The 26,978-nt window shown below is 41.1% G+C and overlaps 1 protein-coding gene across 3 annotated transcripts; it reads right to left on the bottom strand.

Annotated features, from left to right (window-relative positions):
* Positions 1-677: 677 nt before the first annotated feature.
* LOC114465823 (sorting nexin-4-like) lies at positions 678-26,978 on the bottom strand. 3 transcript variants are annotated; one of them, XM_028451085.1, is made up of 14 exons: positions 26,813-26,940; positions 24,048-24,172; positions 23,832-23,970; positions 22,972-23,121; positions 22,847-22,894; positions 22,710-22,765; positions 20,252-20,324; positions 19,686-19,747; positions 18,812-18,877; positions 7,779-7,868; positions 5,586-5,685; positions 3,349-3,494; positions 3,126-3,240; positions 678-1,512 (listed from the first exon to the last, which is right to left on the bottom strand). In XM_028451085.1, the coding sequence occupies exons 1-14, from the start codon at positions 26,828-26,830 to the stop codon at positions 1,465-1,467; spliced, it is 1,236 nt and encodes a 411-aa protein (XP_028306886.1). In that variant the 5' UTR covers positions 26,831-26,940; the 3' UTR covers positions 678-1,464. The 3 variants fall into 3 exon arrangements, with proteins under 3 accessions (XP_028306886.1, XP_028306887.1, XP_028306885.1); XM_028451086.1 differs by lacking the exon at positions 26,813-26,940 and adding an exon at positions 26,558-26,670; XM_028451084.1 differs by having other exon boundaries at positions 680-1,512; positions 26,844-26,978.

Raw genomic sequence — 26,978 nt, 5'->3', positions numbered from 1 at the left:
TTATTTTCATTCAGTCTCTGTTCATCTGAAGTTATGCCACCTCCGACCACCAGTGGGCGTTGAGGCCACATCATGCCGGAGACAAGGTTTTAATTAGCTCCAGCAAGCCTCTGTTCATCTGCTGTAGTTCCACCGCCTACCACCAGGGAGCGGTGGCGTTGCGAAGTGCTGGCACCATCTGGGAGCGCAGACCCACAGCCATCCCAGATCGATATTCGGTATTTGGCAGAGCGTTTATATTTTATTCGGCTTCGGCCTCAAATTTTCATTTCGGTGCATCCCTACATATTATACAGTATCATAAAAGCTGAATCTATGTATTCTGTCACCACTGAAATGCAATCCTTTTACTCAAATAAAGCAGTTATAAAAGACAAATACTTTTCCCTGAAATGAACTGCATGTGTTTCTAAGGATAACATCATGAGTGTGCCTTTAATGGTTATATTTAGTTAAAACAACATAACCCGTGGGACTAGTTAATTTTTCACGTCAAATAAATTCTTACAGAGTGAACAGATAAGTGATCATTGCATTTTTAGGCAAGAATGTTGGTAACACACATGGATTAGAGGATGAATCATTTAATGTAAACATTGTAAGGTGCTGTACAAACAATACCAACTTCTAGACTTGTACAATAAGAGCTATATTTTCAGACATTTTTCTAGCTTTTGATGTGTGATGTTTGTGCACAGCAGGTTACAGTACTCTAGGGTTAATTTCTAACTAAAACTTTAATCAGAAGTAGAATCACCGCACTCACGACTTAAATCTGCCAAGGTGCCAGAGCTTAAAACATATTTGTGCAAAAAACAGATGTGCACACTTGGATCAATGCAAGTAAAAAAATGTAATAGCCAAGCTTTCGGTCAGTGGACCTTCATCAGGGTAAAAAAACAGCATGGGTACAATGAACAGGTTTATATAATACAGGCAATCAGTCACACCTTTGCTACACCACTCCTGAACACGTGGGAAATGTAGTTCAGAAGCAGGAGGAACACATATTCATGGGGGGCGGGGGGAAAACCCGACCTTTCCGCTGATACCACATTTGGCCCGATCTGAGCACTTTTAAAATGGTATTTCACATATAAATATTGCACTTCTCCATGGTTGAATTACACATATATATTGCGAAATTACACGTGAATTAGCGGGACCTTCTGAGTCCTTGCTGCAACAAATACGCAGCAAAACCAGAGGTGGTGGGGATTGATGAACTGCAAATTGCGCTGCAGTTTTGCAGTGAAGCAGTTTTGGATCCAGTGGAAATCCGGTGTAATAATAGTTGATGTCTTCTCCCTGTAATCTATGATCTCCAGGTCATGTGCTTTTCTTTTACACTAAAATCAACATTGAGAGTATTGTTTACCATCGCAAATCATGTTTTACACAACTGTGTTCATAAACAAGTGAACTGTGGCATGGCATGGGGGTCAGCTTGCTCCCAGTCTGGCTCTACATCTTTAGGAAACATTCCTTTGCGTTGCTCCATACTTGTATTCCCTGTAGGAGCACAGCAGACATGAGAACTGACATTAGAATATTTTAGGTCATTTGGTACTGGAATAGTACTTGTACATATATCCAATTTAACTTTAAGCAGCAGCTTGCACACATATGGGCTAAAAGTTCCTGTTCACACTATTGCTTACGTCAAAAGGCCTAATGCGACCCCATCCTGTTTCCCATTCCTGCATATGTCAAAGTGACCTGTTGTCAGGTTTCATCTCATTTTGGCATGACTTCTGAAGCTAGCATCATCACCAGGTGTAGAACTTCACTTAAATATCTGAGTAGACTCTGACCAGTTAACACATCTCTGAAAGTCTCTGATAGTGCCGCACTACAGGGGGTACTTGAGAGAGAGGGGAAAATTAACAGATGAAAGCATTAAAATATCGGGTTTAATAATGTTTCTTTTTAGTTTAAAATGACAATCATAATAAATATTACCAGCAACTCACAAAATGACAACAAAAACACACAAAATAAAATAAAAATATATTAAATAAAAACAAGAACACCACAAAAAAATACTATTACCAGGAGCAACACACAAAACAACAACAAAGACAGAGCTAAATGAGATAAAAACACACAAGATCACTTCAAAATACACAAAAATAACAGAGAAACATACAAAACAACACAATAAACAACCAAACGACACCAAAAACACACACACTGAGAGAGAATACTTTAAACTAGGCAAGACCTGTATTCGCAAGGCAAATAGGTATTTGGCAATTGAAACTTCAAAATTTGTGGAAAAAAATTCTATATCATAAAACTGGTTAAAAGTACACATTTCTGAATTGTAAGAATTGTTCATGTGAAAGACATCTTATTGTGTGTATTTTGTTGTTGAGTAATGTCCCTTAATGTTGTTGTTTTTACTAATTAAATTAAAAATAATAATGCAGGAAAAACAGAAGACTGGTCTTGACCTTAAAAATGACCTTGAGTGAAGATCAAGGTCACACATTGAAAGAACTGAGTCTGTCTCACTGAGCACTGTATCTCAATTTGTGGCCAAGTTATAGGGAAAAAAGTATATATATATATATATATGTATACGTATATATATATATATATATATATATATATATATATATATATATATTCACATTAATTCTACACAAAAATGACAACATAGACACACAAAATAAGAGACAACTATACTGAATAATAATAAGAACAAACTACAACAATATACACAGAATGATGTCAAAAACACACAAAATAATATTGATTAGAACATGAACTGAAAATAAAAAGCTCAGTCTTGGTCCCACATCAGGAGGGAGTGACAGGAAATGATAAAAACTATACAAATGGGGTAATTGCATTCAGAAATAAAAGAAAGCCAAAAAAGTTTGAGAACCACTGGTATAAAGAAGCAGAGGGCCTGCATTGGATTCAGGCAAACTTAGTCTCAAAGCAATCCAGGTTGTATTCACAAACTTTGTCTCAACTTGTACAAGTTCCAATAAAAGCTGAATCAAAGACATTTTCACTCAGTGTGCTTTCTTTCTTTTAAGACAAATTCTCCAGTAACAAGAACACATGTGGGCACACTGGTGTCATGAAGCTGAGCAGGTGGACGAGCTTGGTACCTTCTTGCACATGCTGATCTGCATTAATGCATAGTTAATGAGCGCCTCTCGTAGGTCTTTGTCCTTTTGCTCTTTAAAGCGCTGCATCTCAAGCCAAGCCCCCTCCACATGCTCCCTGCAGTAAACACCAGACCGATAAGTTATCATTAAGTCAACATTGGACAGGCTGAACATCAGGGTGAGGTGACATTTTGTGAGTTTTTGTCAACGTAACCAAACTTACTCGCATTCGGCTGTTTTCTCCTTGACCGTGTCCTCCCCCTCAGTAATCAGCTCCTCCAGCACCTTCAGCCGGGCCTCCCTCTGCACCGGGGCCTCTTGTCCAAACAGCTTGTTCGTCATGCCTTTGAGCGAGAACGTCCGCACGATCTAAGCGGGTCAAAAGGTGATTCATAAATTAATATTATAATATTATTATCAAACAGTTATAGGGTCAACAAAGCTAGTCAGCAAATAAATTAATCATTTAGATAATACATGAATAAGATTATGGCAAAGCAAAACTGAAACTCGGCACAAAGCATAGTGTCTATTAAGCCCTGTGCACTACGGACACTTTCACATTAGTCAATCTCTCCAGAAATGTGTGATATTGTGATTGCAACTATTATTGTAAAAAAAATAGCCAACTAATCCCTGGTAGTTTTGCAAGGCCGCGCAATTATGTCCAATCACTGCTACATTTTTGCTATTTTGGCCATTCTGACGAAGTCCAGATCCTTCTGCCTTGGTACATCTTCATGTACGGCTACACACTTGCTTCTTAGTTGTCCGAACGCTCTCATTTAGCAACAAATATTATGGCTAAACATCAAGAAAGCCATTTTTCTGATGTGTTGCCAGAAAGAGGTGGTAAATTGTGTAATATTGTGCAATATTGTGGTAAAGCATTAACAAAAGTCATAACTTGACAGACTCTTTTCTACATTAGATGTCCGAAGAGAATAAAAGAGATGGAACGATCACAGTCACAAGTGACCATAACTGAAGCAGTTGAATTCACATCTATTACTGGTGCTAAAAGAAAAAAAGTGATACTATAGGCTATTAGAAAAATTATAAATTTACAAAGTTTTAGTGCCACGGCTGCCTCTGTAGATAAAACTCTCCTTCTCAGCGCAGCGCCCTAATATCGCTGTAATGATTGTATCCCACTGAGTAAGAGGCAGAGGGACAGAGAGAAACACACACACACGCACACAGACACACACACACACACGCACACACCCACGCCAAACCTTCAGCCAGCTGCTCGTTAAATACAGCTGCGACAACAACACGGAACCATGTAACAATGCCAGCTAAGTTAAACAGTTAAAAGATGCTATGAAAGTTTAAAACTTGCAGTTGGGGTTGAAGAGCTTCCTTCACGCTTCGCTAGTGGGGGGAGGGGCTCTGCACTCTACAGCCTCTGTCTCCAGCAACACAGAGCAGCCTGTGGCAGCCGCTCTGTATAAAAAGCGGATTGGCGAACGCAGCAGCGCGCATCGGCCGATGCCGATACACGTAAAACACGCAAAAATCAGCCGATTAAATCGGCCAGCCGATGAATTGATCGATCACTACTATGCACACACTCTTGTTATTGTTTTCAGCCAAAAAACTGCTCATTACAATAAAACACACGGCTATTTAAGAGGCTATTGTGATAATGAGTCAGACAAAAGCTACTTCAAGATGTGTCTGTGTGTGTGTGTGTGTGTGTGTGTGTGTGTGTGTGTGTGTGTGCAGCATTAGCAGTGGAGTAACCTGTTTCAAAGTCAGCTGTTTCAAACACTCACCGGAGTGTTAAGTTGCTAGCTATCTTGTCCCTTTCTTGTCCTCCTCACCTCTTTCTGACCACAGAACTAGTTAATTTAAGGTGATAATCATTTGTTTTGTCCAACCACTGCATCGCATCGGGTCACAAACGCGTCAGATCATGTCAAAGGCGATACAAGGCAATATTTTGGCTACTAAAAATGGAACTGATTGTGAGCGCTCACACGGCACTTCGGATTATCTATATACTGGATAACCGATATACTGAACATAAATATATTATCTGTGAATAAAGGGACTAGTGGTTAAGAGAGCGCCCCACTGCTCCTCAGGGAGGGGTTAAAAGCAGTGAATATTGTGTATGTAGGTTGACATATATGACAATAAAGTATAATGTATATTCTACGTTAAATCGCAGTGTTTGTTTTAGCTGTGAGGCAGTTTGAGAGGGAGGAGCTTACGTTCTTATAAAGGGTAGGAGTGAGGAGGAGGAGTTTACATTTTAATCACAATTAAGGCCTTATTTTTGGATTCATGAAGTTAAGGCCTTTTAAGATTTTTTGAGGATCCACGGGAACTCTGATTTAATCACAGGAATAAGAAACTGTACAATGTAAGATTCGAGGCATCTGCTGTTCAGTTGTGGGCCTTTATTTAGTGTTAGATCTGAAGTGTGTGTGTGCAGTGATCGGGTCATACCCCTGTGGCGAGCTCTTCCCGCTGCTGCTTCTTGGAAATAAGATCCTGAGAGGCCACCTCCAGCTCAAACTGGGTCAGCTCGTGTTTCCTGCACACTGTTCTGTCAAGACCACACGTGGTTCAACATCAGAGAATCCTTCTAAAATGCCAGTCTTTGGCAAAAATCAACAACAACAAAAAACAAACGACTGCTGATCACACAATCAAAGCAGGGATTGCAGGGATTCCCACACCACTTCTAAGTGGTGTGGGAATTTGCTTAACTTATCTCCCATGGTGGCGAGTGACTTGTAGCTACTCAAGACTATAATTTTTAATCATAGTGTAGCCTCATGGATCATTTGCTTGGAAAAAAAGTTAAAGCTGAAAAATTGCTGCTCAAAAGTTTGTTTTGATATCCACTGTAAACACTAAGTGACACTGTTGATAGTTTTGTGCATTGCATTGTGGGATGTGAACAAAATAACAAAAAAAATACAAAACCCTTTTTTGTTTGTTTCCTGTATTAATGCTCAGATTGGTTGTTTTTCTAAATGCTGACATGAATGTTTATCATTTACAGATGTCTTCTCTGCTTTAGATAGTTGAAGACCTGAGGGGTATTCCATAAAGGCGGGTTAACAAACTCTGAGTCTATCCATAAACTCTGGGTCAACATACCCCGCGATGGGAAACTCTGGGTATCGGATTCCATTAAAGCTTGTATGAAGTGGGTTAATCAACCCTGAGTATGTAAACCTTGGGTTACTTACGTGCACGTGCGCGATAAAAAGCCATCATCAATGGATCAAAGAATACTCAAACTGCCATGACAACCAAACGGAAGATAGTGATTTATTCACCCTGATGGGTGAAATAAGCCATTATTTGATGAATAAGAGCCTGTTCTAAAGGTGTGTTCAGTCTTCAGTGACTATAGTGGCTTAAATCACCCATAATTAGTCACACTTTTTGGTCACTTCATCACTTTATTGCTTCAGTGACGTGACGAGTGGTGAATAATATGAATAAAGTGTGTCTGAGGAGACGTGTCAGCAGCATAGGATGACTACATAGAGAGTCCTCCTGTTACACTGGATATAAAGACAGTGGCTGCTGCTTCTTATCACATCATTTATATTGATTCTTAATGTAACATTGTCGCCAGAGTCATCTCAACGTCCTAAAAAATGTCATAAAAAAACACTGAAGCGAGACTCGAACCCACGACCCATCGCTTTCAAGAGCAGTGTCACACTTCACTGCGCTATCATACCTTCAAAGATGTATGATCTACAGACTTAACTGTATAACAATATAAAACAACAATCAAGCCTTAAAAGTTGATTTATTTAAATGATCATCTCCTCCTTTATATTATCTACAGGTTTTTATCCAGAGAACTTTACTACAGACGTCAGTAGATGTTTTAATGCAGATCAACCTCTCAGTGACTTTCACTTAATGATCTACATCTACAATGTTATAAAGAAAATTACCGTTATCACAAAAAAAAAAAAAAAAAAGACGTAAACCAACACAACATTAATAATGATGTGAATACGTCTGTGATGTGTGATGTTACTAATGTGTTTCAGAGAAAAGTGTTAAAGTTTATTAAAGTGTTCAGAAACGGTGTTCAGGTGGGCGGAGCCAGGTAGAAACCCAGGGTTTCTTTGATAAAACCTGTCAGCGACCAGGTTTAGTTCACGGACAATGTTGCCATGGTAACATACTCAGAGAAGAACATACCTCGCTTTTTGGAATGGGATACTCAGAGTTTCCCTCATTTGAGCCTGAACATACTCAGAGTTTGAACATAACCCGCTTTATGGAATACCCCTCTGCTGTATTTCATCTGAGACCTCCATGACTCATGTTCACTAAGCTCTTTGCCCAGCACAGGTTGGCCTGTATTCTCTCCTTCTTTGAACCAGATACAAGGAATGGTTGGTTTAGAAATGAACATGCATTTTTTGCAGATTTTTTTTTTTTTAACCTATTTGCATTTATATTTAAAATGCAAGACTCACAGTAAACATGCCTGACAGCAGCAAAAACAAAACTTAACAGCCACCACGTTCTACAGAGTAATATCATTACTTAGATTTGCCACTGAGAAGCTAAAGGGGAAGGATTAAAGTGAGTTAAAATGATTCTTTGGCCAGCAGATTGCACTGGGAATTTATCCACACCAGTCAAACCTGGTCTCACCTCAGAGCCTCAGCGTAGGAAAGATATTCTTTTATCTGATCAGCATAATGCTCCTCCTCTTCTAAGATATCATCGATAGATGCAGCGTACCTTCAAACACAAAACAACACACCAATAATTCACTTTAATTGGTACATTTTTTTTAATGCAGTTAAATATATCGTCCTTGGGTGGGCTGCTGCCATTGCTGCTTCTGTTCCAGTTCTTTCTGGCCTGGGGTCTGGTCTCTGCTGACTCTAAGCCCACCCGCCAGCAGGCGCCCACTGGCTGCACGGTCCCCTTCCATTTCCTATCCTGACTACCTCTTCCCTATTCCCTTCCCCCCACTTAGATGTAACATTGCCCATGTTCCTACCCTGACTCCCTCTTCCCGGTTCCCTTCCCCCTTGCCTAGGTGTAACACTGCCCTCTCGTTTCATATTCTCCCTATAATTAAGTGTTTCTTACCCTTGCTTAGGGAGGGCTGGTGATGGTCACAATTATGCAATAAAATAAATTCATTTATTTTATTGTAAAAACAAAACATGCATTGGTGTCTTAAAAAGATTGCACTCTTTGTAGTGTTGATCTTCAACAGCATGTGCAGACAAAAAAAAGTTTAAAAGTATGTGGTTAAATGATTGCCCAAACAATATTAAAGTATGAAATGTAAGTGTTCTGAAGGCCAAAGGGATTGTGTATACTGTGTTCAGTTGAGGTGTGTTTCCCAGGCCGTCCACTAGGTGACGCAGCCGTTTTGTGAGCAGTTAATAAGTTACACAAGTTTCCTGCATAGACCTGTGCTCTGGTGATGGTGGCCTGTGCGCTTCTTAACCTCTGTTTGTAAAGTGTGTGTCCTTTTGACAGGTGAGTGGTTTCTCTCCTGTCTTGAGAATAGGTTAGGAATGGGGATTGAGTTGTTAATGTTGTTTCTGTTCCTAATTTGTGTATATTAGCCAGTTAGCCGCTAAGCTAAGCTAAGCAGCTATGCTACATGCTGTGTTATTATTATTATTGTGAGTTAGAGGCTTTTTCAATATAATTGTCCATGTTTAGAGAGGTTAATTTGAACATATTTCATAACCTCTGTTCCTGCTGTTAGATATTAATACATATTGTGATATGTTGTCAAGGTGTGGTTAATACCATTGAAATGTCCACAAGAGGGCAGCATGGCTGCATTATCCTGTTATTAGTGTGGATTGATCTCTGTTAATTTAATGTTATATTGGGGATTTAAGTGATCTGTTATTCTGATTATTATTATACTGTTTATTTGACAGAACCACACACACACACATAATCAGAAGATAATTAAAGGAAACTGAAGAATCATCCTGCCTATTCATTGCATTCTGACCGATGCACACTCCGCGACACCAACGTTACTGAACTACATGATATTGGCAGTATCCGCCACTACAAATTGGTCCTTCGAGCCGGATTGGGTGATTACGGAGTGAAGATGGATTATAATCTCCAGAGAGATGGGGCCCGCCCACGGAGGGCGGGTCGACCACCAGCATGGATGGATGATTATGAGAGTTACACGTTGCCACCTACCCACTCCAGACAGCACAGGGCACCAGAGGGATTCGCCGAGATGACGCCCCTCACAGTTCACCCTACACATCTGCAGGAGATAAGCGAGACACCTTCGGGCTATGTTGGAGCTGCAAGTCAGACACCCATCCCGGGGTCAACGGTGTCGAGTGTACCACGTGAGTTTATTGACATTGTACAGAATCTGCAGGAGGAAAACAGGCATCTCCAGCAGATGGTGACAGATATGAGGAGACAAATAGACCGCAGCATTGCTACCCAGCCTTTTCCACAGGCTTTCCCTGCAGCACAAATTGGAGAAGAGGAACCAGAGGAATGGCCGCTACCTCCTCCCCCAGTATTCTTTCCTCCTGACTTTTCTGACCCGCCACGGGTGCAGTTTGCGCCACCTCCTCAGCCACCAGCTATTGTGCAGGAGCTTAGTCAGCATCTCAGTCAATTACAAGTCAAGCAAAACGGACCTTCCACAATGAATGCAGACATTCAAACTCCTGTGCCAACATCGCCCAACCCCATCGGTATCAGCATGGAGAACAGCATCCTATCCCCTGAGCGAATGTCAACTCCCACTCTGCCATTAGCTACAAGAAAGAAAACATACAGAGGCCCAGCGCCAACAATCCCAGAGTTCAGACAGGCTGACCCCAGGCAGTTTGCCCGATTAAGATTGGCTTTGGACAATATTCTCCCATCTGACGCTAGAAAGGTTTAAATATCAGGTACTCTGTGACCACCTTCGATTCGAAGAAGAAAAGATTGCTGACTCCTATAGTAACTCACTCCGCCCATATACGGATACTATGGCCTCACTCATAAAACAATATGGTCAGCCTCACCACTTGTCACTACAGAGAATAGCTGAGCTAATGGATGAGCCCACCATTCGTTCGGGTGACACATCAGGCTTCAGAAAGTTTGCTTTAAGAGTCCGAGCTTTAGTAGGCATGTTAGAACAACTAGGAGAAGATGGCCATGTCGAGCTTCAGTGTGGATCTCATGTTGCCAGATTAACAAAGTTACCCCAAGAACTACGAGCTGCCTTCCGCCGCTACCTCTATCCACAAAACAATGGAGGAATACCCTCATTGAAAGACTTTGCACAGTGGTTGGAGTATGAGCTCATCATCCAAGAAGGTGGTGATCGTTCAGACACATTGGACAATAATCAGAGAGATAGGAGCAGCAGCAAAGGAGGTAAGAGATCCTTCAAAAGGATGACAACTGTGTTGCTTGGTGCGACTCAGAATTATGCACCCCAAGAGCCCCCAGCAACAACCCCTCCTACCACCGATGTTCAGGGAAACCCCAAAGCATACTGTCCCTACTGCAGCAACCCTTTGCATTTTTTGGATCAGTGTGTGAACTTCAAGCAGCTGACAAAGGAGCAGAAGGCAAACTGGATAAGATCCAACAACCGCTGCTGGCGCTGCGGGCGACATCATCAAGCTGCCCAATGTCGACTTAGAGTGCAGTGTAAAACTTGCAAGGGGAAGCATCTTGAAGCCCTACATGAAGTAAACCTGCGAGTGGCAACCCCCAGATCAGCAATCCAAACTACCACTGATCTAGAGAGTATATCAAATGCAGATGTTTTGTATTTGGATCGTCGCGCCTGCTGCAACCAGGTTCTCCTCAAGATAAGTAAAGTTCTGCTGCGAAATGGTGAGCATATCCTGGAAACATTTGCTATATTAGACGATGGATCTGAGAGGACAATATTGCTGCCAGAAGCATATCAAAGACTGCAGTTGACAGGGACTCCAGAGAATCTCACCCTGCGAACCGTGAGACAAGGTCTGAGAACAATGCATGGGGCCTCAATAACCATCAAAGTGTCACCAGCCAACCAGCCAGCAAAGAGATTTACAATCGAAAGAGCCTTTACCGCTAAGGACTTAGGTCTGGCTGAACACTCCTACCCTGTCACAACACTCAAGCAGAGGTATAGACACCTCAGAAAGCTACCGCTGCAGCCATTCACTGATGCGCAGCCACTGTTACTAATTGGTTCTGACTGCCCCCATCTGGTCACCCCCATCCAACCAGTGTGTCTAGGCCCGCCTGGAGGGCCCGCTGCTGTCAAGACTAGGCTGGGTTGGACATTGCAAGGACCAGTCCCAAGCAGTCGACAGCACAATGAACCTCAGAAATGTCTTTTCCTCTCAACTATCTCACCGGCAGCAGAGCTCTTCAACCAGGTCGAAAAGCTATGGCAACTTGACACTTTGCCCTGCAGAAGTGAGAAACTGGTCACACGATCTCTGAGAGAGCAGCAAGCAATTCAACAACTGGAAACAAAGACAACTAGAGTGAGTGTGGAAGGTGTACAGAGATATGCGACTCCTCTTCTACGTGTCAACAATATGCCCACTTTGTCAGTGTCACATGAGACCGTGCTCCCCTGTCTGCATAGTACAGAAAAGCGGCTCAGTCGAGAACCAGTAAAGGCGGCAGCCTATAAAGCAGAGATCACTAAGTTGGTGCAAGCAGGATATGCCACAGAAGTGTCAGATGAGCAAATAAAGACCACAGCCGAGTCCTGGTTCATCCCCCACCACATGGTGACCCATAATGGCAAGAATCGTGTTGTTTTTAATTGTTCCTTTCGTTTCAGAGACCAGAACCTTAATGAACTGTTACTGCCTGGTCCGAGCCTTGGTGCCTCACTCCTTGGCGTCTTACTACGTTTTCAAGAGCATTCCTTTGCCATCAGCAGTGACATCAAGGGAATGTTCCACCAAGTGAGACTGCTGCCTGAAGACCGCCCACTGCTGCGTTTCATCTGGCGAGATCTACAGAGAGATTTTCCTCCCAAGGTGTATGAGTGGCAAGTTCTCCCCTTCGGGACTACATGTTCACCTTGCTGTATGATCTATGCACTCCAAAGACATGTACATGATAACAACCTCCATGGACATGAATTGCAAGACTCGGTGGATAAGCATTTCTATGTTGATAATTGGTTGCAGAGCTTCTCCTCCACTGATGATGCCAAGAATATTATGGACAAACTCCGGAAGTTATTAGCAGAAGCAGGGTTTGAGCTTCGACAGTGGGCAAACAGCAGGCCGGAACTCATCAGCCATCTTCCAAAGGAGGAGAGATCCGACAGTAGTGAACAATGGCTGAATCACACTGAAATGAACCCTCAAGAACCTGCCTTAGGCTTGCGCTGGTTGTGCCATTCTGACACTCTGCACTACAAGTTCAAGCAAACTGAAAGTAGCCCTCCCACCATGAGGAACATTTACCGGGTATTGGCCAGTCAATATGACCCCATAGGGTTCCTCATCCCATTCACCACAAGAGCCAAAGTCCTTGTCCATCAACTCTGGGACAAGAAACGTGATTGGGATGACCCGCTACTGCCAGGTGATCTCCTCTCTGCCTGGAAAGAGTGGGAAGCTGAACTACAACAACTGGATACCATCAGTTTGCGCCGTTGTTATGTCAGCCAGGCCCTGGACAGACCTGACAGCAAGAGAGAATTGCACGTCTTCTGTGATGCATCTCAGTATGCATATGGTAGTGTAGCATACCTACGTACTGAGGATACGGCAGGACGTGTGGAAGTTGCTTTCTTGACCGCACGTTCCAGAGTGGCTCCCAAGCGTCAACTGTCTATGCCACGGCTAGAATTATGTGCAGCCCTCACTGGTGCACAACTCGCTAGCCTGCTGACCAAAGAGCTCATCATCACGATAGACAGAGTTGCAATGTGGTCCGATTCCACAACTGTCTTATCTTGGATCAAGTCAGATTCATGTCATTTCAAGGTATTTGTGGGTACACGGATTGCAGAGATCCAAGATGTAGGGAACAAAAGCAGCTCAAGCGTAAATCTTCCCCTTTTTGCTAGCAGGAATGAACCAAGGAGCCTGTTTTTGTGTTATCATCGAACTGTTTACACACAACTGCCCCCGTAACTCTGGGATGCAGGACTAACCCCACTATGTGGTCTTTGAACTCGATACCGGAGCCGCTAAGACTGAACCAGCTATGTGAAGTACTCAGTATGAACCCGTCTTTTACGACTCCCCTTCCGGCCAAACAAAAGGACCGGAGAATCCAAGGACAGTTTTCCCTTATATTACCTCCCTGCGACATTTATGATCAAAAGAAGAACATCCCTCTTCTCCCCCTTTTTAAAACAGATACTGTGGGATGCTATAAGTTCAAAGAACGGTCCCAATGCCCTTTGACCCCCTGTGGTGAGATGTCACAGGAGGACGCTTACCAGACCTTCACTGAGATGTCTCCTAGTGAAGAAAGGAGAACAAAGAAATTGTATTATGTTTGAAAAGTTAGAAATGAGAACAACGAACATGTGTTTGACTGAAAAATTACAAATGAAAACATTGTTTTGGAATGATTTCTCCAGAAATTGGAATTACAAATATTGCCTGTTCAATCACACTCGTTTCATGTAAGACAATAACCAACAGAATGCTATTTTAAAGTGTTTATCATTTAAAAGTGCTTAAAATTACCAGAAAACATCACAAAAGTTAGTTTGAGGTATTTACTGCGACCATATAGTTAAGAGGAGGCATAACATGATTTTTGACATGTATGTTATGAGTAATTACAGGTAAAATGCATTAATTAGTTCCTAAAGTGATTCTAGGATATTTTCCAGTCATGTTTGGTATCAAACTCTTTCATTATAGATGATATTTCAGGATATGATGTTGAAAAGATGTTTTGAAATATGTGGAATTAATTATTAGGCATTCTTTTATGTTTAGAATCATCCCTTGTCGTCTGTCCTCTGTCTTACACTCACACACACCCACAAGCTGAAAGCAGGGACATTGACCAATCACCGACATGATCTCAGAAGGATCAACCAAGACGCCTCCTCCAGAAGGCGTCCACAAACTTCCTTTAAAAAAGACGCGCAACCAGAAACGTCAGTTTTGGACGCGGGCGTTCATGCTCACACATGTTCCCTCCTGTTTCCAGTCTTTCATTTCATTTGTCGTTTATTTGTAGTTGCATCAGTTAGACTTTTTAAGAACCTTGCTCGCAGTGAAAGCCTAAGACGCAAAGGAGCGTGCCTGAAAGCCGACCTTCCAACATCTGACTCGTGGACCAAACCGTGGTCCCTCTTAGTCTGAAACCGGCTGCGATCATCCCAGAGGGGTGTGGATCGGCCAATGGAATCACTGCTGTTTAACGAAACAGCCCTCAACGGCCGCACGCTAGCGCAGCTATACTGCTACACAGACGTTGTTCCTGCAAACCCAGAACGTCTCCAGGTCCAACCAGACTGCATCTCAAGGTATGGACCAGTGAACAATGGACCAGCAGAACTGACTCACTGAAACTACAATACAACCTCATTCAACACATCCTCATACTTACATTGCACTCACAATGCACCACATATGTTTGTCCGTCTCCCCCCGTCTGTCTCCCTCTTCGTTTTTATTTTATGATCTTATTAGTCGAATATGTATCCTGCATTTTTATTCAATATTTAGTAGATTAGCATCCTCCTAGATTAGTGATTTCACTTTATTACATATAATCCTCACTTTTATTAGCCTAGAAATGCATTTTATCATGATTTAATTATCCCATTTTAATTGATATTTTGACTGTGTTAATTGTTGACTTTTGAATAAAAGGTTAAACATAATATTTGATTCCTCTGATTCATTAAAGCTGTGATGATGGTGTAGATGGCTGGTAGAATTCACTTTTCCCTGGTTTCACATTGATGAGTTTAGTCTAAAAACTTAGACACATTTCTCCTGTTAAAAGGAGTGGCACCCCGCAAATTTGAAGTAATATTAATAATCATAATTAATATTCTTAGTTATATAACCCATTAATAATAACTCATCTCTCCTTCCTACAAAGAACTAACAGACACTCAAAACTGGCATTACGTGACGACCCTAGAAAACCCCGCAGATGACCTCACTAGAGGCAAAAGGCTTCTAGAACTTACAAACCAGTCTCGATGGGCATCGGGACCCTCCTTCCTGTTGCAGCCTCCAATCCAGTGGCCAAAGCACCCAGTGCCCCCATGTGAGGACTTTGCTGAAGAGCAGCGTAAGCCTGCAACATGTTTAACCATTTCTGTAAGTACCGACCCTGCGCCTGATGCACATAAATTTAGCAGTCTCACCGACCTTCTGAAGGAAACTGCCAGGTGCCTTCACAGGGCGGCTAATGCATCTGGAGGTAGCCCCTCTGCAGATGACTTCAAAGAGGCAGAGCTTTGTACCCTGAGATCTGCTCAAAGAGACAGTTTCCCTGATGAAGTCCAGTGCTTATCTGCAGGAAGACCTGTAGCCTCATCGAGCCGTCTTTATACACTGTCTCCGGAATTCGACAAGTCACTCAGGCTAATAAGAGTCGGCGGAAGACTTCGACGCTGCCATAACCTAGAGGCTGATGTTATGCATCCGGTAGTACTGGACCCCAAACATCATGTGACCAGACTTTTCATTAGAAAGATGGACAGTGATTTCAGGGGCAGAGAGACTTTTTGCTGAGCTACGGCGGAGATTCTGGATCCTTCGAGGTCGTGAAGCTATAAGGCGCGAACAACGTTCCTGTCTAGAGTGTCAAAGATGGAGAGCCCAACCTGTGAACCCAAAGATGGCTGATCTGCCTCCTTCTCGTCTTTGACTGCAGCAGCCAGCCTTTTTCTCCACTGGCATAGACTGTTTTGGTCCTATGCAGGTAAAAGTTGGTCGCAAGAATGAGAAACGTTGGGGCCTGCTCTTTAAATGTTTGACAACAAGAGCCATCCATATTGAGGTGCTGTCCAGCATCAGCACTGACTCATTCCTGATGGGTTATCTCACGCCGTGGGAAACCTGCTGAGATACTGTGCGATCAGGGAACTAATTTCCGTGGTGGTGATCGAGAGCTACGAGAAACCTTTAATGCCCTGCACCCATCTCTACAGGCTCAACTGGCAGAGTACCAACTCAAGTTCCTCGTCAATCCTCCCAGTGCTCCCCACTTTGGCGGCTCCTGGGAACGAGAGATTCGATCTATTAAGGCTGCTTTAACATCCTCACTGGCCTCTGAGGTTGTTAGTGCAGAAGTACTTCAGACGGTGTTGATTGAAGTGGAGGGAGTCCTTAACTCCAAGCCATTGGTGTATGTGTCCTCAGATCTAGCAGACCCAGACCCTGCTACCCCAAACATGTTGCTGATGGGGCGGATGGATCCTTCTCTCCCCCAAGTGGTCTACCACGACTCGAAACCGATTGGACAAAGACACTGGAAAACCTGTCAAGTACTTGCTGAACGTTTTTGGAGTCAGTTTTTGCGCCACTATCTTCCAACTCTGCAGACCAGATCCAAGTGGCAGAAAGACACATCACCTCTTCAAGTTGGTACAGTAGTAATGATAGTGGATCCCCAACTTGCTCGAGCATCCTGGCCAGTCGGAGTGATCAGCAAAGCGTTTCCTGGAGCCGATGGCTTGATCCGCTCGGCTGAAGTCAAGGTGAAGGACCATTCTTATGTGAGACCAGTGAGCCGTCTCATCCGCCTACCTGCAATGCCAAACTAAGATGTCCGTTAAACCCATGTTCTGCAAACTTGCCTTGACAAGTTTAGGGGCGGCTGTGTTCTGAAGGCCAAAGGGACTGTGTATACTGTGTTCAGTTGAGGTGTGTTTCCCAGGCCGTCCACTAGGTGACGCAGCCGTTTTGTGAGCAGTTTATAAGTTACACAAGTTTCCTGCATAGACCTGTGCTCTGGTGATGGTGGCCTGTGCGCTTCTTAACCTCTGTTTGTAAAGTGTGTGTCCTTTTGACAGGTGAGTGGTTTCTCTCCTGTGTTGAGAATAGGTTAGGAATGGGGATTGAGTTGTTAATGTTGTTTCTGTTCCTAATTTGTGTATATTAGCCAGTTAGCCGCTAAGCTAAGCTAAGCAGCTATGCTACATGCTGTGTTATTATTAATATTGTGTGTTAACGGCTTTTTCAATATAATTGTCCATGTTTAGAGAGGTTAATTTGAACATATTTCATAACCTCTGTTCCTGCTGTTAGATAGTAATACATATTGTGATATGTTGTCAAGGTGTGGTTAATACCATTGAAATGTCCACAAGAGGGCAGCATGGCTGCATTATCCTGTTATTAGTGTGGATTGATCTCTGTTAATTTAATGTTATATTGGGGATTTAAGTGATCTGTTATTCTGATTATTATTATACTGTTTATTTGACAGAACCACACACACACACATAATCAGAAGATAATTAAAGGAAACTGAAGAATCATCCTGCCTATTCATTGCATTCTGACCGATGCACACTCCGCGACACCAACGTTACTGAACTACATGATATTAGCAGTATCCGCCACTACAGTAAGGATCAATTAAACTGTAATGTGGTTTAAGGATAGATTTTGAATTTGCATGACTATTTACCTTTCTTATTATACCAAGTGATTTGTTAATCTTCCGAGTTACCCAGCCCACACTCTTTCCAACTCAAGTTCTCATCAACAATGTCACCAAGAAAATCTGGATGAACTAAGGCCAAATAAGTGCTTTAATTTTTACGAAAACCATATTGATGCTTAAAAAGGGATTTTTTTTACATTCCATATCCATGTTTTGTCAAAACTTTGTAACATCCAATGTGTATAAAGTCTAGAGAAGAGATTCCCTCCTCTGGCATTTCATTAGATTGTAACTAACAGTAAGAACACCCCTTCTCTTTGTCAAGGAAATTGATGTAAAACCTTAAAAACAAACCTGTTTTGACAAGACATGTAGGCAAGACATTTATTTTCTACAATCGGGGATGCTTAGCACATTTTTTCAGCCACTTTTTAATATTATTTATTATTGTTCATTCTTTTTATTGCTCTGCCAGGCCTTTACTGCAGCAGATTTCAGTTGCTGTTTGTTTGTGGGCCTTTCTTTCTGAAATTTAGTCTTTAACAGGTAAAATGCATGCTCAATTGGGATGGGATAATGTGACTGACAAGAATAAAATAATAATTATTCTGTTGAAATACTGCCTAATTGATAAAAAAATATTACTTTGTGTGTTTATTTTTTTGTTCAGTGTACATATTTAACCTGAAGCACAAGGACTTAAGTATATTGGTAATCTTCCTGAAAATGTTTACTGTAAGAACTTTCTTTTGAAATCGGCTAAGGTGCGACCCTCTCTTGACTCCCAGAGAAAGTGCTGAGACAGCAGTTGTGATGCCAAGTTGGGCCGGGCGAGATCAGACAACACACCAATGAAATACGGAGACAGGGTGAGAGATGGGGAAAAGCATGTGTGACAATCCAATCAGACACTGGCTGTGAGCATAGTTCAGTTTTGGCTCTGTGAGAGAACTTTCCAATGTTTCACCAAAATAAAACACTTTCTACATGCCACACTTAATCTGTGTGAGTCTGTGATTAGTGAGTTTTCTCTGTGAAGTTTTTCTTTGCAGGATAAAGAAAAGAACCATAACCACCCGTTAGCAGCAGTGCAACATACTTACGCATCCATGTGATGGCCGGCACTTTGCAATCCATCTCCCATCTCTTTCTCGATGGCGCTCCACTCACTGCAGTTGGACACAAACACGTAACTCAGATGGCATACGAATAACAGCGACAGAGTGACAGTAGGGCTGGGCAATATATCAAGATTCAAGATTCTATTTTGGTGATATAGAAAATTAAAATATCGCGGGAGTAAAAGCCAAAAGTGGAACATATTGTGCAGCCGTTTGTTGATAAATGTGACTGTGTGGCAGCACATTTAACCCAGAATTGTCTTTCTGGTAAGACTTTATTTGAATTAAAAATATTGAGATTTATATCGTTAAATCATGGATGTTGGACAATCAAAACACTTATAGAGTAAGTAAACCACTGCTTTCTGCTGACCTGCCACTCAAAAAATGCCTTAATTATGGGCATTACTCCTGACGGAGTAAGATACACCCACTTAGGCAAAACTCATTAACACTGTCAATCAATGCTCACTGAGGGCTGTGATTGGAGGAAACCCTCCTCCCTCCTCTTAGCTTTTACAGGAGGGGCGAGGCCAACAGTGAAAGTTGATGATGCAGGGCAATCCAAATAATCCATCTCAGCCAATAGCATAATTCAATTGTAATAGCCGGCGTTCAACCCTTAGAGGCCAGTAACTCTGACATTTTACAACTAAATATGCAAAAGTAAAATACTTTTACTAAAAGCATTTACTTGTTTTTAATGTGCATTGACCCTTGAATAAATGAACAAATAAAAAAAGATCAAATATCGCTATTTTGAGAAACAAAAAAATATTGAGATAGGAGTTTTGGGCTATATGCCCAGCCCTAAGGGACAGTGAAACATTTGCTCATTTGCAACATGTTGTCAAACCTGAAGACTCGTCCGTAGTTCCCATGAACCTTGTAAACACCATAGAGTCGATCAGCAACCCTCTGAAAGAGGCACACAGTGAATAAATAATCCATGTACAGTACTCTATCTAACCTATACAGCCACGACTGTCATGAATACACACAGTTCTTTGGTATTGTAGCTCTTCACATGAGATATACTTTTTTCCAATTTCTTTTTTCTCTCTATCCCACTAGAAATGTTTAAGTTGTTGCACCATCAAAGCTTTTTGGTTATAGTGTTTTTATGTTCTATTATTGTTATATGTGTGTGTGCGTGTTTACAAATGCCTATATCTAATAATCTTTTTAAAAATAAGTAATAGCTATGTATTTCCAGCAAAATATATTTAAACATTAAACAGTGCATTAAAGTGAGCTATTCTTCTCAACAGAACTGGCAAAAACGGTTGGTTTTGTAGGATATAAAATACATTTACACTTTGGCTCCTACCATAAAGATTGGCTATTTGTTGAATGCTGATCTGGTTAATTTGTCACTTGTGTTGTTTTGCCAGAGAGAAATCGAGAGAGGTGCACACTTACCGCTCGTGCTCTCAGCAGCTGAGATGTGTGTGACTGCAGCTCATCGCTGTAGTGCTTCATCTCTACAAAACCTCTGAAAGAAAAAGAAGATGGATAAACACAGACAAAGCAAAGCTCTCTCTTCAAATCAGTCCATCTATCTTCTATACCCGCTCTATCCTGCACTCAGGTTGGTGGGGGTCTGCTGGTGCCTATTCCCAGTGTACAAATGGCAAAAAGTAGAGCACACCCTCTACAGCACGCCAGATACAGATACCATTTCTGTAAAAACATCAGCAGACATACACGAGTTCTAAAGCAGAAGTAGGGTCCGCCCTGTTTAGTACAAGAATGTATGTATCACAGCCTGCTTTTCAGAAGAGCTCACTCCAACTTGTTGGCTGTAACTCCATCCAAGAGACAACATCTGTTTCTTCAGTTTTTATTTCTACAAGTAGTTAGTTAGTTAGTGCCAACCACTACACTGCTGTGCTGTTGTCTTTAAAGAGATTTGTAGAATGTTGGTGTGCAAGCTTCACTTAGCACCTATTGTGGAAACAAGCAGTTATTTGGGTTATTATCTGTTTATTTTTCAGTCCTCTATTTTTTTAAAATTATTATTAATTTGTAGAATATGCTTATGTTTAACTCATTCACTACCATTGACGTAAATATACATCATTTTAAATCCAAACACTCGCTGCCAATGATGTATATATACGTCAACTGTGTTTTTCAACGGGGGTAGCTAGGAGACCCTGTGGTGGAGTTCTCTCTACTATGATGTAGTGACCAACTGGTGCCATGTAGGTGGCAGCAGTGCACCTTTGGATGAGAGATTAGCCGTGATGAGCAGAGGTCAGAGGGAGAGGAAAAGAGTTGATCAGGCAGAAAATGGCGCTACGAGAGAATGCCGCTACGATGAAGCTCAAAACAACCCGGGCCAAACAAGTCAACTTAGCATGCTGGGAGGAGGAGGAAGTTGCGTATGTGGGAACTAGGGGGAGGAGGAGACTTGGAGGAAGGCCAACATACTGTAAGGGAACCATACAACTCTGACCCTGGTAGCAAAATAATAATAATTTTGCCATCAAATGCCCGGTCTCAGTGTTGTTTCTGTTGTTTTATAGAAAGAAACCAATATTCAGATGTTGAGGTGTCACTAAAGGAAAAAAAAATGCTTCAAAGTCACCGACAGGTTTTTTCAGAAAAACCCTTTTTTCTCAGCTTTTTGTCAGAAACTGGCGTTTTGTGAGAAATGTACCTATATTAAAATGCTGATTACGGAAGAACAAAACAAGCAAGAAACAAAAAGTTTTTTTCTGATGAAAGTAGAGAGTCTATTCTTTCAGAATCTGGTTTCAGATTGTCATAGTACAAAATATTCTGGATGGGATCCCATCCAATGGATTAATATGATAAATAATATCACACTATTACACATTCACAGTGTCAGCAGCTTCCTGCCTAGGTTCTCTCATTCCTGCCTTTTCTGTAACAACACTGTTGTTTTTGGTCTGAATTATGTATTTTAATTATGCATAATTTTAAACTTAAGCAACACCTAACCTGGTCGAGACCAAGTTATGAAGTGGATCAGATCTGAACGAGTATAAAAGCTCCGCTTGGCGTGCTGCACTAACACTGTTGCTCTTTGCTGTCATCATGGATATAAATTAATTGTATTTGTTTAAGATCATAAGCTGTTGCTCCAATGTAAAGACGTCGCTCTGCCAGTTTTCTCCATTGTAATGATTGGTCAGATGCTGCAATTTCCACCCCCTTCATGTGAACGTGCACATACCGAGGCGTAAGACAGCTTCTTCCTTACAGGGAATGTTTGGTTAGTTGAAGCCCGCCAACGGAGATTATTCCAGGATATAATTATCTACATTCGTAGCATAAGGCCTTAAAGCTTCTGTTTTTCTTTCAAATATATACTTTTATTTAGATTTTTATTGAGTTATAAAAGAAAAAGCATCATAAGTAGGTAGGTCAAAGAATTTTAAAGATTTTTTTTAGGACTTTGGTACAGGTAAAGTAAAATATAAGTCTTTGTAGATGCCCTATATTATTCTATTTTTGAAAAGTTCTTCAAAACCGCTTTTTAAAAAGCAAGAATAATAAGAGAGAATCAAAAAACGAAAAAACTTAAGTGTAATGCCGCCCCCTGCTGTTATAATTTGGTAAAAGCCTGACATTCTGTTAGAACAGAAAAAAAGATTTAAAAAAGATCAATAACAAAAGCTTTTCATACGGTTGATGATCATATCACTGGACCTACACAAGTGTGTGTCAAAGTGTTTTTTCTTGAATCTGCAGCTTCTAAATCACCTCATTGCTACTAGGAAAGCTAACAGAGAATAGTCTATGAGCTGAGCTGTTTTCGTACTTTAATGCTATTGGCTGTATGCAGCTTCATGAACTCTGCTGAAGACCTGCTAAGTAGCACATTATGGAAAGACCATTTCACACTTACTTGTCTGGATTTCTGACCCTGAAGGTGGCGCTGAGGGCTCTGATTCTGGAATCTGCCTGCAAAAACAGGAATCGGACGCATTCAATGTTAGTGTACATTAAACAGATGAGGACGAGACACAGGATAGCATAGCATACCTTGGCCTGAAACCCAGTGTCGTACACAGCCTCCCTCCAGCCGTGCTCCTGCAAAACACAGAGCAGCAGAAGTTAGTTCTGCACCACATCTCTGAACAGTCACTCTGTAAGCTGAGCAGGAAAACCTCAGTGAGGAAGTGGTAGAGAATCTTGTTATTGGAAAGGACCGGGTGAGAAGCCACACGCAGCAGGAAGTTCTCCAGTCCGACCCGCCGGCGTTCTACAAAGTCTGGGTCCATGTTGTCTGCTGACAGCTTGTGCCACACAAACTCTGCCTGTGAGCAGGTGATGAAAAGAAAGAAGTAAAGCTCCACTACTTTAATCTTTTTGAGGGTTCATATTTTCCTAGCAGAGGTTTTCATTATCCCAAACCAACTTTGCACTGTTTAACATCTATTCTGTGGCGTTTTATTTTTTCAGGTCATGGTTTTAATTTATCACCTCTCAGTAAACAAAAGAGGTTTACATCGACTTTCTGCAATGCAGTACAATTTGTCATTTTGACTGAAAAAGCTGCTAAATGATCCTGAGTACTTCACTTCTATAGAACTCAAGGACTAAAAGGGGTTAATCACATCACCAATGACGTCATTTGGCGTACAGGGTAAAGTAGTCCCAGTTTTATAAGTTAATAAAATGAATATGGTGCAAAATAATGTCTTTTTTAGACATAAATCTTCTAATAAGGACATTTCAAAGGTTTTAGGCCACATTTGTAAAAACAGTGGACGATCCCTTTAACTGTTCAGAACTAAGTCATGGAAATTTGGGAAAATATTTTGGAAAAGTTTTGAAAATGAATTGCCAAAAAAGTGTGAAAACAATGTTGCACCTAGTAAACCAAAAATGAAGTACTGCTTTGACTACAAAAAAATGAAAGTATTCCATTTTATGCATGTGAATTTCTTCACTTGAGATGAACGTGTTGAAGTTTTAAAGTTCATAACTTAGTAGCAGATCAAAAGCATATCTAATGCGAACTCACCCTTTTCTCAGGCAGAGGAGGGGCCACGACAAATGGGTAGGTGACCATCAGGTAGCTCCGCAGCAGCTCAAACTCACTGTAACGCCTCCACAAACAGTCGGGCGCTGGGTTACGACCATCGGGCCCCGAATCCGTCAGCCTGCAGAGAGTTAGGAAAGGACAGCCTATCAGGAGGAGGGAGGTTTGTCTGTGCACTCAGGCAGTGTGAACCCTCACCTTGTTTCTACCAGGTACACAGAGAACGTCTCCTGCATGCCCATTGCATTTTTACCACTTCTTTTCTCAGCTTCAGCGACGCAGATCTCCATCCTGCACAGGAGAGTGGATCCATCCTCCACCATCTGAATCAACACATCAATCCCCCACACAGTGCACAACCATGTTCACTCAACTGTCTATAATAGATCATGACCAGACGATTAACCATAGCACAACACCTTATTACCAAAAGCACTTTACACAAGGCTCTAAATCCTTACGTATAATGTTTTTAATATACCACATGTATCTGAGATTTATTTTTATCTTAATTTATCAATGACATAAAACATATTTCAATTATTTCTGATATATATTTATTGTATTCATAACAATAATGATAAATAATGAGAGATTAGACAGTCAGTAAATGCACAGCAGAATATATTCCCCCCAGTGCCATTCAGTCACAGCGAAGTTGGTAGTATGAGTATTTATGAATTTAAACGTAAGGTTACTAGTTCTAATATTTTATCTGGTTTCTGAGAAAAGCCCAGAGCGCAGTCTGCACAGATGTGTGTATAAAAAATTATTTAGGACAAATACATTTTTCCTTATCAGCAGAATGTGTCATGCTCCCTCTGTTCACATGAATTTCCTGATGACAGGAATGTAATTTATTCTAGGTTATTGTTATTCAGTCAATCAATCAATCAATCAATGTGTATTTACAAAAAGTGCTTTTCACACAAAAAAAATGCAGCTCAAAGTGCTTTTACAAAGTTAAAAATACCTGTACAAACCCCGCCCACCACACTATAAAAACAACAAAAGATAATTAGGTTCAAATTTATTTGAGATAATGAATGGGCATCCAATATGATACATGTTTTCTATCTATCCATCTATCTATCTATATTTATTGGTTTATTGGATTTATTGAAGACCCAACCTGAAGAGTTTTATTGGTTGAGAGTGGGGGGATTTTACAGGGAGGAAAATTGATGTATACAGACAAACTAACCCATGTTGTATGCATTTTACCAAACCATCTTCTGAATACTAATGAGACATGGAGTGTGATCACAGAGATGATCCCTAACCCACAGAACACAGACAGAGACAACAGACCAACACTGACTATGGTACCAACCCAATACTACGGTACACAGAAAACCAAAAACAGGACAAAGAGTTGGAATCACTTGACTGGGACTCAAACTCACAACTCTGGACGTACAAAACCTATGACAACATAAACTCTGTGCCACATACAATAACTACCCGTTTTTTTTTTTTTACTAGATCAAACATTTCATTTGAGCAGGCCCACACTGAATGCACAAAATGACCCACACGCAATGACAGAAAAAAAAAGAAAAAGAAAAAAATATACAAAATGACAGCAAAAATTAAATGAATAAATCCAAGACAACAATGAAAACATAGAACACAAATACACAAAAGGCAGAAACTATACAAAAATGGAGAAAGATATACAAAACTAGATAATCAGAGAGCGCAAACCTCCACCAGCTGCAAATATCCTCTTTTCCAGATATTGGCAGTTATCTGGATCAGTTTAAAGACACAACCAGCACCAGCAGAGGGTGCTGTAGAACCATCTCAAGGAGCTGAACATAGGAAATTGTATGGAAGTGTCTACTGATAGGAAATGTATCAATAGCCTTCGGTACTATGGGTAAATGTTCCGGTCCTTTCCTACATAAGTGTAATGTGCCTGTGTTTTCACCGTGTCATGATGGCCGAGTGGTCTAAGGCGCCTGACTCAAGGATTCTTCATTCTGCTTGTGGGTTTGAATCCCACTTTTGTCATATATATATTTTTTTTCATTTTAACAAGGCAAATTCCACTTTTAAAAATACTGGTTAGGGTTACAAATACATATACAAAAAAAAAAAACTAAAAATATTTAGGGTATTGCTTGGGTTAGGTTTAGGGCTAAAATAAAAGGGTTAGCTAAAATAAATATGAGCTAAAATAGGAACATTAAGTCACGTGGTGCACCGGACACGTCACCTAAACTGGCCAATGAGATGTGCTACGTATGAATAAACATGTCGGTCTATACGTTTCCGTATCAATAGCCACTATCAATAAGTATATTGATGCAGAGAATATCCTCCAAAATGTAATTACTTGTTCATTACTCTATTTTGGATATTTCCTTAAAATGTCATCAAAATCCTTTCCAGTTTTTGAGGTAGATTGTGTGTTCACAGATAAACAAAAAACATACGACCAAACAAACAAATACATAATGCAAAAACCATAACCTCCTTGGAGGAAGTAATGAAAGAAAAACAGACAAAATACAAACACCCCAAATAATGGAAAATAAACATAATGACAGAAATACACAACATTGGTGAAAAATAAACAAAATGACAACAAAAAACCCTTTGTTTTTCCCTGTGTTAATGATGAGATTGGTCATTGTTAATGCTAACATGAATGTTGATAATGTGACCGTAGATCAGATGCTATCACGTTTGTGTGGCTTTACCGTGATAACAGTTGTCCATCTCTGTGCCAGATTAAAAACAATCCTCCTCTCTGTGAGAAATCAGCTGATTTATACATTATAATAGTCTTTAGCAGAAGCCACCGACATTTACACTATGCAAAAAAAAAAAAAAAACATCTACAAAATAAAAGATAATATCAAAGTGTTGATTATCTTATACTTGAGGCAGCGTTTGAATAATTCTAGGGATATATTTCTACCGTGTGCATGAAGCCGCTTCCCCTTCACATTAACCTGCCTAGAAGCAGCCATGACAGCCTGTTACCGTCGTATTTAAGCTGTCGTCTGCTGCTGTTTGTTCGGAATCGTCGTCAGTTGCCAGTGAGTCTTCCTTCCCGTCCTCCGCCATCCTTCATGATGCGCTGGGGCTACAACAGTGCGCATGCGCGTCCGATCATTC

The sequence above is a fragment of the Gouania willdenowi genome, chromosome 6 (assembly GCF_900634775.1).
Source record: "Gouania willdenowi chromosome 6, fGouWil2.1, whole genome shotgun sequence".
Classification (NCBI taxonomy): Eukaryota; Metazoa; Chordata; class Actinopteri; order Blenniiformes; family Gobiesocidae; genus Gouania; species Gouania willdenowi.
This window is presented reverse-complemented; position numbering and strand designations above follow the sequence as displayed.